At 37.8% G+C, this 14,400-nt stretch overlaps 1 protein-coding gene across 3 annotated transcripts in view; it reads left to right on the top strand.

Moving 5' to 3' along the window:
- Window positions 1-14,400, top strand: part of MAP4K3 (mitogen-activated protein kinase kinase kinase kinase 3) — a 189,765-nt gene that overhangs the window by 126,148 nt on the left and 49,217 nt on the right. For all 3 annotated transcript variants that reach the window (XM_082851871.1, XM_082851870.1, XM_082851872.1), the window contains exons 9-14: window positions 4,037-4,168; window positions 4,366-4,428; window positions 4,514-4,595; window positions 4,697-4,807; window positions 9,315-9,393; window positions 13,956-14,014. In XM_082851871.1, coding sequence (XP_082707997.1) covers window positions 4,037-4,168; window positions 4,366-4,428; window positions 4,514-4,595; window positions 4,697-4,807; window positions 9,315-9,393; window positions 13,956-14,014 — 526 coding nt within the window. The remainder of the gene's footprint in view (window positions 1-4,036; window positions 4,169-4,365; window positions 4,429-4,513; window positions 4,596-4,696; window positions 4,808-9,314; window positions 9,394-13,955; window positions 14,015-14,400) is intronic.

Here is a 14,400-nt window from a genome sequence, read left to right as displayed (position 1 = left end):
CGGGTTTGTAGTTACCGTTTTTTTTTGGTGTCTGCCCCCATTGGGTAAGGTTGGTTCAGTGGTTTGTGTAGTCTTCCTGGTGTAGACTGGTGCCTGTGTTCTGGTGGATGAGGCTGGATCTTGTCTTTCCGGTGGGCAGGACCACATCCGGTGGTGTGTTTTGGGGTGTCTGTGAGCTTATTATTATTTTAGGCAGCCTTTCTGCTAGTAGGTGGGGTTGTGTTCCTATCTTGCTAGTGGTTTGGCATAGGGTGTCCAGCACTGGAGCTTGCAGGTTGTTGAGTGGACCTGGGTCTTAGCATTGAAACAGAGATCTCTGAGAGCTCTCGCTGCTTGATATTACGTGGGACCAGGAGGTCTCTGGTGGTCCAATGTCCTGAACTTGGCTCTCCCACCTCAGATGCTTAGGCTTGACACCCAGCTGGAGCAGCAAGACCCTGTCAGCCACACAGCCAAGAGGGCTCTGCTCACATCACCTTACTTTTCCCACTTGCCACTGGACTATGTGTGGACCACCGCCCCATCCTCATCACAGAGGGATGCTTTCATGTAGGTAGATGTGGAAGGAATGCGTCACACACTGGTGGAGAGGTGGGGGGGCTGGCAGCTGATGGGCTCCAAAACTGGCTGAAACTGTCAACACATGATATTTGAATGTAACCCCTCCCTACTAGAATCTTTTTGATGGTTTGGTATTACATGGTAGTGTACTTCAGAATATTTTTGTTTGTTCTTTTGTCATTTTTACTTTTTTTTTTTTTTTTTTTTTGCGGTACACGGGCCTCTCGCTGTTGTGGCCTCTCCCGTTGCGGAGCACAGGCTCCGGACGCGCAGGCTCAGCAGCCATGGCTCACAGGCCCAGCCGCTCTGCGGCATGTGGGATCTTCCCAGACCGGGGCATGAACCCGTGTCCCCTGCATCAGCAGGCGGACTCTCAACCACTGCACCACCAGGGAAGCCCTGTCATTTTTAGTTTTATTCATTGTACTTGGCATTTGTGCTTTTCAATCAGGATTCGTGTCTTTCAGTTCTGGGAAGTATTCTTGCATTACTTCTTTGATAATTTCTTTGCTTTACTTTTTCCTGCTCTCTCTTTCTGAAACTCATTAGTTATATCTTGGACCACTTGGATTAATCCATTAATTTTCTGTCACTTTTTAAAAGTCATTTTTGTTCTTATTTCTATAAGATTTCCAAAGCTTTTGGAAACCCTTCTCTTCTGGTTTACATTGAAGAGCAAGGCACTTAAAGCTGATTTGTAGCCGTGTGTGCATGGGATGTAGCATGTAAACCCAGTTTTTAGTGTCCCGGAAATGAGTAAGTGAAGGAAGCTGAGGAACTCATTGTTATACACAGACTTCTACTGCTCCCAGCCCCTGCTCTCCTTTGTTCCTGATATGTCTGAGTCTGAAGCCCCTCGTCCAGTTTCTGTTGGTCTTTATCCAGTAGGAATGGGGAAGGAGTAATTGCTGGGCCTTAATAGATGAGAAGAGGAATCTGGTGGACTAACTATTCATTATTTAGACTTGACATTTGCAAATATACCTGTTTTCAACCTCAGGCTTAACTCTGCTTTTGTAAGTTTGTAACCCTAATTTGTCAGCCTTTCTGGGATTCTTAGGGGCTAAGAACCAGCTAGTTGGAACCTAGTCATCAGTAAAGTAATAACTGACGTACATTAAATTTTACATATTTCTGGGGTTCTTGGCTTGCTAGTTGGTCTTGTCCTCTACACACACTTAGGTTTGTCCTTCCTCCTATTTGCCACATCATTTACTATTATTTCATTTCCAGTCCAAATATGTCTTCTGGATTTTTCAAAGATGATATGTTTATATTTCTCTTTTTGTTCTTATTTTTCGGGGTTGATTTCTGAGAGGAATAAGAGCTTAAAGAGCTATCTGTTATTATTTTTAGGTACTCTGTCTCCTCAGTTTGATTTTAAACATCTGGAGGAACTCTCATTGAATCTCCAGGGTCTAGCATGATTCTCTACACATGCTTAGTAAATGTTTGTTGATGATAACTGATCTCCAACTGAAGCTTCAGAGATAAAAAAACTAATGTCATTCTTCTAATGATAGAGTAGGTAGTATCTTGGGAGCATGTGAAATTGTGAATTAGGCAAAATAATGTTTTGGAACACTCCGACTCTTCACCTCTCTCTAGTATCATGTCTTTCCCACCTAAACTCTAGGGATATAGGATAGAATGGAATCTCTCATTCATTGTGACTAAGGTTGGCAGTTATTCAGTTAATCAAAAAAGTCTGTGGAATTGGCAAATCTCAAAATTAATACACTACACATGTACCTTAAACATTTTATTTCAATTTAAGCATGTGAGTGTACTTTTTTTTTTTTTTTGGTCAATCATTTGGTATAGGACCAAGGCCTTTTCTTTGCGTGGATAACTAGTTAGATGTAAATCATCCACATTTCCTGGTTTGTGTTCCTCTAAAATGCAGCCACATACAAAGCATGTGACTTTTCCAGTCAGGTTTATTGAGGTATAAATTTAGACTTATTAGGTGTACAGTTCTATGAACTTTGAGACACTCTGTGGTAGTGAAAAATGCCACCACAATCCGTGTAAAACATAGGTTCCCATCACCCAGGAAAGTTTCCTTTTGCGCCCTTCTCGTAAATTCTTTTGGCCCGTCTCTAGCCTCTGGCAACACCTGATCTGATTTCTGTCTCTACAGTTTTGCCTTTCCCCCCAGTGTCATACAGATGGAATTATGCAGTCTGTAGCCTTCCTAATCTTTTACAGCTATCATTTTCTTAACCTCATTTGCCAGATTTTTTGTTTTCTTTGTCTTTAACAAGTTTTTCTAAAGGATACACTTTAATTTTCATAACAGCTTACTCTTTTTACCTTCACAATAAATTAGTTTTTATTATATTTAATTAGATTATTTATAATAACAAACATAACAAACAGGTTCAGAGATGACTCAGTTGATTGCGGTAAGCATGCAACTTAACTGGCAGGAGTACAAGTGCACTGGGTGGAATCTTTCACTCATATTTTTGTAGAGGAAGGGAGAACATCAGCTGCTGTGGCCAGCTAGTTAAGAATATGTCACCAGTGTACTTCCATCCTCTACTGGGGCATTTCCACAGCTGGCTGGAATCTAGCTATCAATAAAGCTTAAAAACATTTTAAGACCAAGCATTTAGAAAGTTAGAGGGATTTTTTTTTTTTTTTTTTTTTGGTTAACTTACTGACATATTTGACTTTCCTGAAATCATACCAGGAAAACAAACATACTTGTAAGCCTGCCTGTTTAACTCACACTTTTGATATGTAAGAGTTCAAATGTTTATCTCAAGTAGTTCTTTTCAAAACTACTGCTTAGGATTTGAAATTTTTTATATTTGAAAATCAACATAATTACTTAATAAAATACAAATTTATAGAGGTATAATTAGAATAAGACTACAGTAAAGTTGAAAGAAACAAGAAAAATACTGAATTCAGGTAACTTTCATCTGAATAAATATATATTTTTAAAAGCACTCATTTTTATAACTTTTCACCAACCAATTAAGTTTATAGTAAATGTGGGTTAGGTACTAAATGAAGATTCTTGGTGCCCCAATAAATAGTATTGGTCAAGTGAAAACAGTCGGAGGCCAGATTGCAGTTTATTGCCGTAAGAAGGAAGAGCTAAAAATGATAAGTTATTTATTACATGTTATTTCTCTGTAGAATTCTGCATGTACAGAGGAAGAGAGATTGGGATGTGGACAGATTGGTACATGTCGCTCTGTTATAGTTGTAAATTTTTATAAACCTTTATCGTAAATAGCTTAACAAAGTAACAAAGGAGAAATCAGTAGGGGCTTGGGATGGAGAGTCTTATGAGATGTCGAGATCTTGGGAAATATGAGCCATTTAAGTACTACATACTTATTTTTCAGATGTCAAGGCCTAAATAGGCCTCGGCTTACATAGTGATGGTGTGCCTCTGATGGGAGTAAGAAGGAAAATGCAATAAATAGATTTTTCTTTTCTGGACTATTTCCTTCAGGATGGCTCCAGAAGTCGCAGCCGTTGAGAGGAAAGGCGGGTACAATCAGCTTTGTGATCTCTGGGCAGTGGGGATCACTGCCATAGAACTTGCTGAGCTGCAGCCTCCTATGTTTGACTTACACCCAATGAGGTCAGTGTGTCATAGTTAAAGAATCCTGTGCTTAAATTAAGGTCGCCTCCCCCCCTCCCAGTATTATTTATTATGTCATGAACAAGTAATATTCTTAGTCTTGCTTTACCTTATTTGGGAATTATAGTAATAGAATTAATATTATATATTAAAATATGCAATCTTAAAATGCTGTGTAATGGTTGTTGATTTTTCAGAGCATTATTTCTAATGACAAAAAGCAATTTTCAGCCTCCTAAACTAAAGGATAAAATGAAGTGGTAAGTATTTTTGTGTTATTTACTTTTATAGTCATGAGCAAAAAAATAATTGAAATTTTAAAATCTGATGTTCAAAATTTCTTAGGTCAAATAGTTTTCATCATTTTGTGAAAATGGCACTTACCAAAAATCCAAAAAAAAGACCTACTGCTGAAAAGCTACTACAGGTATTATTTTTGCCCTGAAATATATCTTTTTTCAAAATATAAAATGTCACTCAAACAGACTTCTAATAAGCGTTCTGTACTATGTTATTTTATTTTTATAGCACCCGTTTGTCACACAGCCTTTGACACGGTCTTTGGCAATCGAACTGTTGGATAAAGTGAATAATCCAGATCATTCCACTTACCATGATTTTGATGATGATGATCCTGAGGTAGGAACTGTTTTTACCAAGTAGTATATAACATACATGTATATATGTATGTACATCTGAAAACTCAGTTCTTTTAAGTTCTGAATCTAGTTTAAATCAACTCTTGAGGGAAGAATTAGCTCCTTGACTTTGGAAGTCAGGAGCTGGATTTTTCCTGTTGACTACTTATAGTCTGTTTTCTGAAAATGGCAAAGGCAGAATCATCTAATCTACTTCTTGAAATTACTGTAGTTTTTTTAAAGTAGTCATTTTAGATGAAGTTGCAAATAAATAACCCATTGTAAAAGAGAATGAAAATGGGAAGCACCTACACAAGATGTTAGAATATACATAAAATTTCTGTTCCATTTTCTTCTTGAAAAGAATCCTTGTACAATACTTCATGAGTTATTAGTGGTTAGTAGAAAGTATAGGATTGACTTTGTTAGTGACTATTACCCTAATTGTCTGCTGTAGATGTGTTTAAAAATGAGCCAGTGTAGTTAGAGAATTAAATAACCCTAGTATCATGGGAGCATTGGTATGAATGGAAGCTTCACTTTGGCTGGCATATGTAACATTCCTAACTCAGCTAATAATTGTGGCACCTAAGATAAACTCAGTATATGTGACATGTCAGAATTCTGTTATTGGGTCTGTAACTGAGCTGGATAGCCTTGAACTTGACTGGCTTTTGGAAGGTTCTTAAAATGGTGTAAATTCCATTGATGATACTGAAGGAATGATAGCTCTCAGTGGTCAGAAAGGTGGTCTCAGATTGTCTTAGGTAAGAGAGAACCTTTCTATCAATTCATCATTGTTCTAGCTTGTCATCTTTATACAACTATAAATAAGCTACTATCCCTTTGTTTAAAGGTCTGGAAAAGCATTTGAAAACAAAAAACTTAAGAATTCTAAAGTATTATTGACTTTATACTAGGGAGAAATTGGGTTTTGTTGTTTTGCTTTATAAATTCTTCTATAATTTAATATATACAGGTGTTCCTTCATTTGCATGGTAGTAAAGGACTGTACAAATGACCAAGTAAGGTGAAATCCTGCAAAGCGATCTTTTTTTTGAAAGGATCCAACAGCATTTTTTTGCATGTAAATTTATTTATTTATGGCTGCATTGGGTCTTTGTTGCTGAGCGGGGCTTTCTCTAGTTGCGGTGAGCAGGGGCTACTCTTCTTTACAGTGCACGGGCTTCTCATTGCAGTGGCTTCTCTTGTGGTGGAGCACGGGCTCTAGGCGCGAGGGCTTCAGTAGTTGTGGCATGTGGTCTCAATAGTTGTGGCTCTCGGGCTCTAGAGCGCAGGCTCAGTAGCTGTGGTGCACAGGCTTAGTTGCTCCGCAGCATGTGGGATCTTCCCGGACCAGGGCTCGAACCCGTGTCCCCTGCATTGGCAGGCGGACTCTCAACCACTGCGCCACCAGGGACGTCCCCTGCAAAGCGATCTGAATACTCAAGGAGAAAAATTATAATTGTTTTGTGACCTTAAAAAATTTGTGTTAGAAGATTAAAAACTGTCTTATTGTCAGTTTTAAATGTATAGGGGAATGAAAAAAATAGTAAAACTAAAATTTTATTTAGTACATTGTAAAGTATTAGAACCTGTGAGAATTGTTTCTTTTCTTTGTTTAAAAAAAAAAACCACTTCCATGGATTGTTTCATTATCAAGTAGTCTGTTTATTGAGTAGATTGCATAGTGTTTGCCTTCTTCTTGTCATATAACTTTATGACACAGAACAAGTATCTTCTTCATGCTTTGGTGAATGTCAGATTCCTTTCTAAGTTCAGATCAGCTTCCAGTATTTTATCCTTTGAACTTTCAATGCATGAAATAATCTCAGTATTCCTGTGATGTGAAATTTTTTGCTAGCGCCCCTTCTTTTGGGGCACCTTCATCCTTTTTATCAGAACGTCTTTCTTCACTTATGTCAGGTTCAGCCTCACTAAGTTACCCTGGCTGTGTGTCCACAGTCTCTTGAACAGTGGCAGCGTCAGCATTCTCACAGTCAGCTATCTTCTCCTGTAACTTCATTTATGTTTGATTCAAACTTCATTTCCAACATTATCCAGAGTTATCACTTTCTGTTTCTTTGCAGCAGTTTTATCTTTGTTGGCTAATTTCTTCTTTCAGTTACCAATTTTTGTAAAAATGTCACATGAGTATATTATCACTGAGAGACAAGGAGGCAACACAACTACACACTTTGCTGTCTGTGCATGAACTGAATAACAGATACTCAGTGACCAGTCACAGACTTTGAAAGTAGTGACGTGATTAGTTACGGATGATGATGTGCATCTGTTATTCACATAGTGATCTGTGGACTGACAAGCAGGCAGTGAAGTTTGTGTTTTATGCAATTATAATTAATATACTGAATGTTGATAAGATTAATATGCTGAATAATATACAATTGTTATATAATAAACTAGTGACTGAAATTTGAACCATGTTATAGAGGACTAGTGTAATTTAATTATATTCTGCTAACTGAAATTTGTGCATATCAAGACTACAGGACGAGGACTGCCTGTACTCTTTCAGTGCACTAGATGCTGCATTGTTGTCCCTTACTTCATCCTGTTTACTTGTTGTGCTGAATTATAAAGTCCTTTAAAATGTGTTTAAAGAGGAGAAATAATAAACCAAATATAGAAGCAACCTGTGGAATAAAGATTCTTCTGAAATTTTCTCATATAGCAGAGAAAGAAATTTCTCCTTATCAAGACTATGTTATTAGTATTATAATTGTTGGATAGGGAGGAGGGTAACTTTTCTTCCCACCATAGTTTAAGATCATACTTTCCCCAGAGAAATCTATAGTAATTTATACATATGTAATACTACAATATATGTTATACATAATATGTAGTATCTGAGTCTTATTATTTGCAAATGATTTGTAATTATAATTGCTAAGTACTGTGTTGTCACTCAGAATTTGAATGTGTCTAACTAGCTTTTCAGTACTTGCTGTGATACTATATAATACTGTGTGGAAATTGAATTCTCTTGAAAATATTTAGCATGTGTACTAGTTCTACTTTAGTCTTCAGTTGTTTTAGTTTAGTATACATTATTCACAGTGGAAGAAAGTTGACTTTTCATGTAGGGTTCCCATGTAGTTTCTATTTTAGAAGTACTACACATTGAAGTAATTGTGATTAATAGCATTTTCTTCTCCTGTATGTTAACCCATGTACTAGGTACAGCATTATAAGATTTAATAATTTTATAATTGCACTGCTGAAGCTGGGAAAGTAAAACTGTTCTCATAGAAAGCATAGATTTCATCCAAGTTCACTGATAACAGCAGTATGTGTGACTAATCTAACATGATACCTATTTTTGCTTGTTTGTTTTTGCTCCAAATATTGTGATCAAAAGTCCAGGGTTTTTCTTGTTCTGTGGCTAACTAGCTGAATGTCCTCATACTTGTTTCACAAGTTTATTTTGAGGACAGAACGAGCTAAGGTATATGAAAGCACTTCGTAAACTACAAATCACTGTGTACATGTAAAGTTTAAATACTTAATTTTTTAAATTATTTTTGCTACTGTTTTACTACATTGGTGTTTTAATATTTGGGTCTTAGATTCATACATTTTTATTTCCTGAGAGGTGCCTACACTGAGAATAGTTAACTCGGGTCCTGTTTTTTATTTGCCTTATAGAGTCTTAAGCATTTGAGCTCAAATGTTTATGAATTACATTTTCCAAAAGATATGTGTAAGAGTGTATCTCCTTCAAAGGTAGTAAAACTTCAAAGATAGTGTTTCACACACAGAAGAAAAAACCTGTTTGGTACATGAAATAGATGCTGGCATCACCTCTTAAAGTGAAGCCTTAGAGTGTATAGAATGGAGTTGCAGAAGCTTTTCAAATAGGGCCTTTTTTACTCCATAAGGTTGGAGGAATGTCCATGAATTAATAGTAAGAAGAACTCATCCCCACTTCGCCTACCCCCCAGGATATTTCTCTCTGAAAGTGACAGTACACATAGAGAGATTTTAATAAAATAAAAGGAAAGAAAATAGAGTGCTGCTTCTACAAGAAAAAGCATTAAGGTGGGGGAAATGTTGTGTTTACTAGGCAAGAAGACCATAAATCATTAATGCCTTTAGCATTATTTCATTTCATTTATCTCATCCTTCTTGATATAAGAAGTTGAGGCAGATTTTTTTTCAATTACAATTTTCTCCTCTGCAACAGGGAAAGCTAGCTGCAGCTTTTGAACAGCTATTGTGTTGTTGAAATATTCAATTTTGAATATTTATTTATATTCAACTCATAGAACATTTATTGGGAACCTGCTGTGGATAACGTATATCCCTAATCTTAAGCTCCCAGTTTGAGGAGTAAGAAGCTTTCAGTTTCTGGTTGCCATTTTTTAAACAAATATTAGCAAAGTTGTATTCTGTTCCCATTTTTATATGAAGAGAAGTACTTCTTTCATATTTGGGTAATTCTGTGGACCAGACTGTGGCTTGTCATTGATTTTGTTCTTTCCTAGCCTCTTGTTGCTGTCCCACATAGAATTCACTCAACAAGTAGAAATGTGAGAGAAGAAAAAACACGCTCGGAGATAAACTGTAAGTGTATCCTGTACACAGTTTATAATTTAACAATAAAAAATAAGATTTCAAGTTTTAATTTAGTTGCCGTTATTTTTGCTTCATTTTCTTCCAAGTAGTTTTTCTTATTAGATGCTTTGAAAGGTAGAGTTTAATTAAGGCAGTAAGAATTTCATTTTCCTTACTCCTGAGGACTTTCTGGTGGTGTCTGGGGGCGTGTATTTATGTTGTTTGGGAAGAGGAGTAAAATTCCTAGAATAGGCAGGATAGAAGTAATCAAGGCAGTGCTCCCTAAACTTCCATGTGGATAGAACTTGCCTAGAGAGCTTGCTAAAATGCGGTTTCTGATTCAGTAGATCTGGGGTGAGACCTGAGGTTCTTTACTTCTAACAAGCTCCCAGGTTAGATAGAAGCTGATGGTCCAGGAGAGCCAGGAGAGGGAGAGGTCTGCACATTTAAAAGCTAAGTAAGGTTAAGTAGGGACAGGCACTATCACCATTTAATAGAAAACAAAAAAGAAATGCAGAGATGAATAGATCTGCAGAGATGAATAGATCTGTGGGATGGAGTCGTACACCTGGTTAACAGCAAGCCCTAGATCTCTCGGCTTCCAGCCCAGCGATCTTTCGCAAACACGGCTCCAGTTCAGAAACCACGTCAGCACGCCTGTGTGGCTTTCACACTGCAAGTCCTTTGTGAGCCTTCCTTTGGAATTTTGGCTGGACCGTACACTGTGTTAAGTTCTTGGCAGAGTTTGTTGCTGGTGCTACCTGGAAATGCTCTTAAAAGAAGGAAATTCTTGAAAGAAAGCACCATCTACTTTACAAAAAGCCCATGACTGGGATTTGTACTTTGCCTACAGTTAGTTGTGTGACCATATAAACTTAACCTTTAAAGCTCCCTCTGAAGCCATGTGATTTAAATTTGCTAATTTTTCCCCAAAAGTATTTTTCTGAAAATGACAACCTTAGCATGTGAGCATTTCCCATTATTATTTTTTTTTTTTTTGCGGTACGCGGGCCTCTCACTGTTGTGGCCTCTCCCGTTGGGGAGCACAGGCTCCGGACGCACAGGCCCAGCGGCCATGGCTCACGGGCCCAGCCGCTCCGCGGCATGCGGGATCCTCCCAGACCGGGGTACGAACCCGTGTCCCCTGCATCGGCAGGCGGACTCTCAACCACTGCGCCACCAGGGAAGCCCTCCCATTATTTTTTAATGTACAAAAAGTAATTACAATACATCTTTGTCATTTCTTTAATAATACAAAAGGTGATTAGAGCTGCCTTTGCAGTTAGAAAACCTTATGTGTTCAGTACTACTGAAAATCTAAAGTACTTTCTATCTTGTTATCCAATTCTGTTTTTAAATTGTATTGTCAGGCCCTTTACTGCAAAGTGCAGTTTCCTGTTAGTCATTCTTTACTAGTTTATATCAGTGATTCTCAGCTCCTAACTGCACATGTGTGTACATGCTATTTGAAACTATAGATGCCTTCACCCTAGTTTTTCTGAGACTCTGATATGCCCTCCTTTTGATGGACATCTTCTCTTCTCCTGTGTTTGCCAGTAAGAAAGGTGTTGTATCCCTCTAGTATGTTGAGGTAGCAACAGGATTAAAACCACCACTTCTTATAATTTGTGGGTTTGATGTTTGAGGCTTTAAAATCTTATGCAGTGTTGTAGTATCTGCTTTCTTAGGATGTTTTACGATTTTATGTGAGATGTGATATATAGAATAATCAGTCATGCTATTGACGATAAAGGCAGGCTTTAGAGAAAATAATTTATTTTAGTATTTGTATACATTTGTTGCTCTTGATAATGTTTTATGTTTACAATTACATGGTATCTCTCCATGCAACCAGGGTTTTCTCTTTATTAAACTAAATGGTGTTTGGGCAACATATATGTAAAAATTGGCTCACTTGCAGAAAGTCTGTTGCTCTTTCCCTTTTAGGAAGTCCCCTCTGCCTTCAGTTAAATATGATAAGCAGAGACTTGCTTTAAGAAGAAATAATTCTGGGGCTCTTCCTGTCTGCCACAGTAGGATCAGTTTTGACCCCTAATGGATAGTGATGGGTCGGCAAGTGATCATGTCGGAGCTATTTCAAAGAAGCTAAGAAGGAGTTTTCATCTGGATAGTAAAATATAAATTTATGGTGTGTCGCTTGACATACGTTCAAGGAGATGGTAGCAGAAACAGAGATCAAGACCAGTAGACAATTACAGATAAGTAGGAATTTTCGACATTATTAAGAACATCATAAATAGCACTGTAGCCTGGGATGATTGCCCAGCAGTTATTTGAACAGTATTGCAATGTCCTGTGGCAGAAACTTATCATAACTTTAGGGAATTTGGAGAGAACAGAAGAGTGATACCAGTGTAAGGCATGAAGAATGAATCTCTGTAGGGACTTCGCTGTATGGGCTCCTGTCTCTGGAAAAGTGTTCCCACAGAGTACAGGGGTATTGAATACCTACTACAGTTGGGGTTCTGTCCTTGCTATGAAAATTAGTCTAGGGACTTCCCTGGTGGCCCAGTAGTTAAGAATCCACCTGCCAATGCAGGGGACAGGGGTTCAAGCCCTGCTCCGGGAAGATCCCACGTGCCACAGAGCAACTAAACCCATGCGCCACAACTACTGAGCCTGTGCTCTAGAGCCCGCAAGCCACAACTACTGAGCCTGCATGCCCCAACTACTGAAGCCCACAAGCCTAGAGCCCGTGCTCCACAAGAGAAGCTGCCACAATGAGAAGCCCATGCACTGCAATGAAGAGTAGACCCTGCTCGCCGCAACTAGAGAAAGCCCGCGTGCAGCAACGAAGACTCAACACAGCCAAAAAATAATAATAATAAAAATGAAAGTCTAAGACAGCATCCCTGCACCCCTGTACTTAGTGATTATGCAGTCTGGTGGAAACAGGCATGTTCACATGTGATGATAACACAAGGCAGATAATGCATGAAACTGTCCTCATGTAATTTTATTACAGATTTAATTTTGCCATTTGATGACAAGTTTAGGTGAGAGTTTTTCAATAGGGCCTCTGTCAACGTGATATATGTATATATATATGTGTGTGTGTGTGTATATATATATATAATATGTTTTAATACCTTAATAAAATCTATTTTGTAATCTTTGATATGTGATCATATGTGCACAGGTTTGAGGAACCCATTATTGAACAGCCTACTTACCTCTAAGGGCCAGAATTTGATATCTAGTGCATAACAGCTATAAAGCATATACATACTTCTTCACACACAACTGGAGATCTTGTAGGGCTGTGTTTCTCAACCTTTTTTACTTGTGCCTCCTATTGCTAAATATTCAAATCTCATGATCTCCTTTATTTGGCATTAACATTCACTGTAAACCATACATACTAAGCTAAAATCAGAACAGTTATAAAACGATTGTACTTTGAAATCTCACTCGCTTCCCTGCCTCGATTGAGAACTGCTGTTTTGGCTGAGCTCTTACTAGTTGAGCGGTGATATTATTTGTGACTGTCTGTTTTTCTTCTTTTTAATGTTTTATATTTGTGCCTCTGCTTTTATCTCAGTGGTCTTGAATGCTGTACCCAGGTTATAAAAGTAGATAATGACAATGATAATGAGATACAGAAACTAAAGGTAAAGGTAGTGAAACATTCATTAAATTAGAATAGCAGGGGGAAGGGTGAATGTAGTACAGTCAGTTTATGTTGGCTCTAGTATTTATACTTTAGCTGCAGAAGTGTAGTTATTGTTGTATAACAAATTACCCCAAAATTTAGCAGCTTAAAACAATAAACATTTATTATCTCACACATATTCTAAGGGTCAGGAGTCCAGGACAGCCTAGCTGGGTGGTTCTGCCTCAGGGTCTGTCATGACAATCAGGGTGTCAGATGGGGCTGCAGTCTGCCAAGGGCTTAACCGAGGTGGAAGATTTGCTTCCAAGGTTACTCACGGAGCTGTTAGCCCAAGGCTTCAGTTCCTGGCAGTGTAGCCTCTCCTTAGGACTGCTCACAGTGTGACTTCCTCCAGAGCAAGTGATCCAGTAGAGAGATCCCAAGACAGAAGCCTTATCTCTGAAGTTATATGCCATCATTCTGCCGTTTTCGTCTGGTCACATAGACCACCCCCAAGGAAGTGGGAAGGAAGTACACAAGTTTATGAACACCAGGAGGCAGGACTCATTAGAGACCGTCTTGCAGGCTGGCTTCCAGAAATAGCTCTGCCTGAATTGCTGTCTGTATACCGAAGTACTGAGTTAAGATTGTCTCTATTTTATGCTGGGTCACAGTGAAGTAGCACCTTAGATCCTGACTGTAACGTACACGTAATTTTGTTAATCATCTTTTTTTTTTTACTACAGAAAAGGCCTAGGATTATTAGATTAAGCTTTAACAGCTTAGACTTTCTTGGGTTTTTTCCAGCTAACAGATTCTTTATTTAAATCTTTGGATTGTGATCAGTCTATGGTAGATGGTAAAATTAAATAGGTTTTGCTATGGGAGTAACTTTTAAAATTATTATATCATTAAAAATATGGAAACAGATGAAGGCTTTACTTTTTTTCTCTTTTAGTTGGCCAAGTAAAGTTTGATCCACCCTTAAGGAAGGAGACAGAACCACATCATGAACTTGTAAGTAGTGTAGTCTTGGAATCTTAACACTGAAAGTAAATGTTTTAATTAGTCTTTGTGATATGTTGGTACTGACTACAAAAGCTAGTTATTAATATTTTCAAAGCATTTGGGGAAATAAAAAGGTAACTAATTCTAAAATTTGGAATAAATAAATCTGTGTTGCTGAGATTGAATATTTTCAAAATTATTTTAGGAGAAACTTACTAGTTTCACCATTCGTTGATTAAATGTTTTTAATGCTAGCCTTTTTTTTTTTTTTCATTTTTGCTTTGCAGTTTTTGAGGGACTTTTTACATATATATTTATTAGGATAAATGCCACAATTTTAAACTACAGTGTTGGGCCAGTAATAGCATATCTTCTAATTAAATTTATGGGCAGTT

This window comes from Leucopleurus acutus (genome assembly GCF_964270905.1).
Source record: "Leucopleurus acutus genome assembly, chromosome: 12".
NCBI lineage: Eukaryota > Metazoa > Chordata > Mammalia > Artiodactyla > Delphinidae > Leucopleurus > Leucopleurus acutus.
The sequence above is the reverse complement of the archived record's forward strand: the minus strand, read 5'-3'. Positions and strand labels throughout refer to the sequence as shown.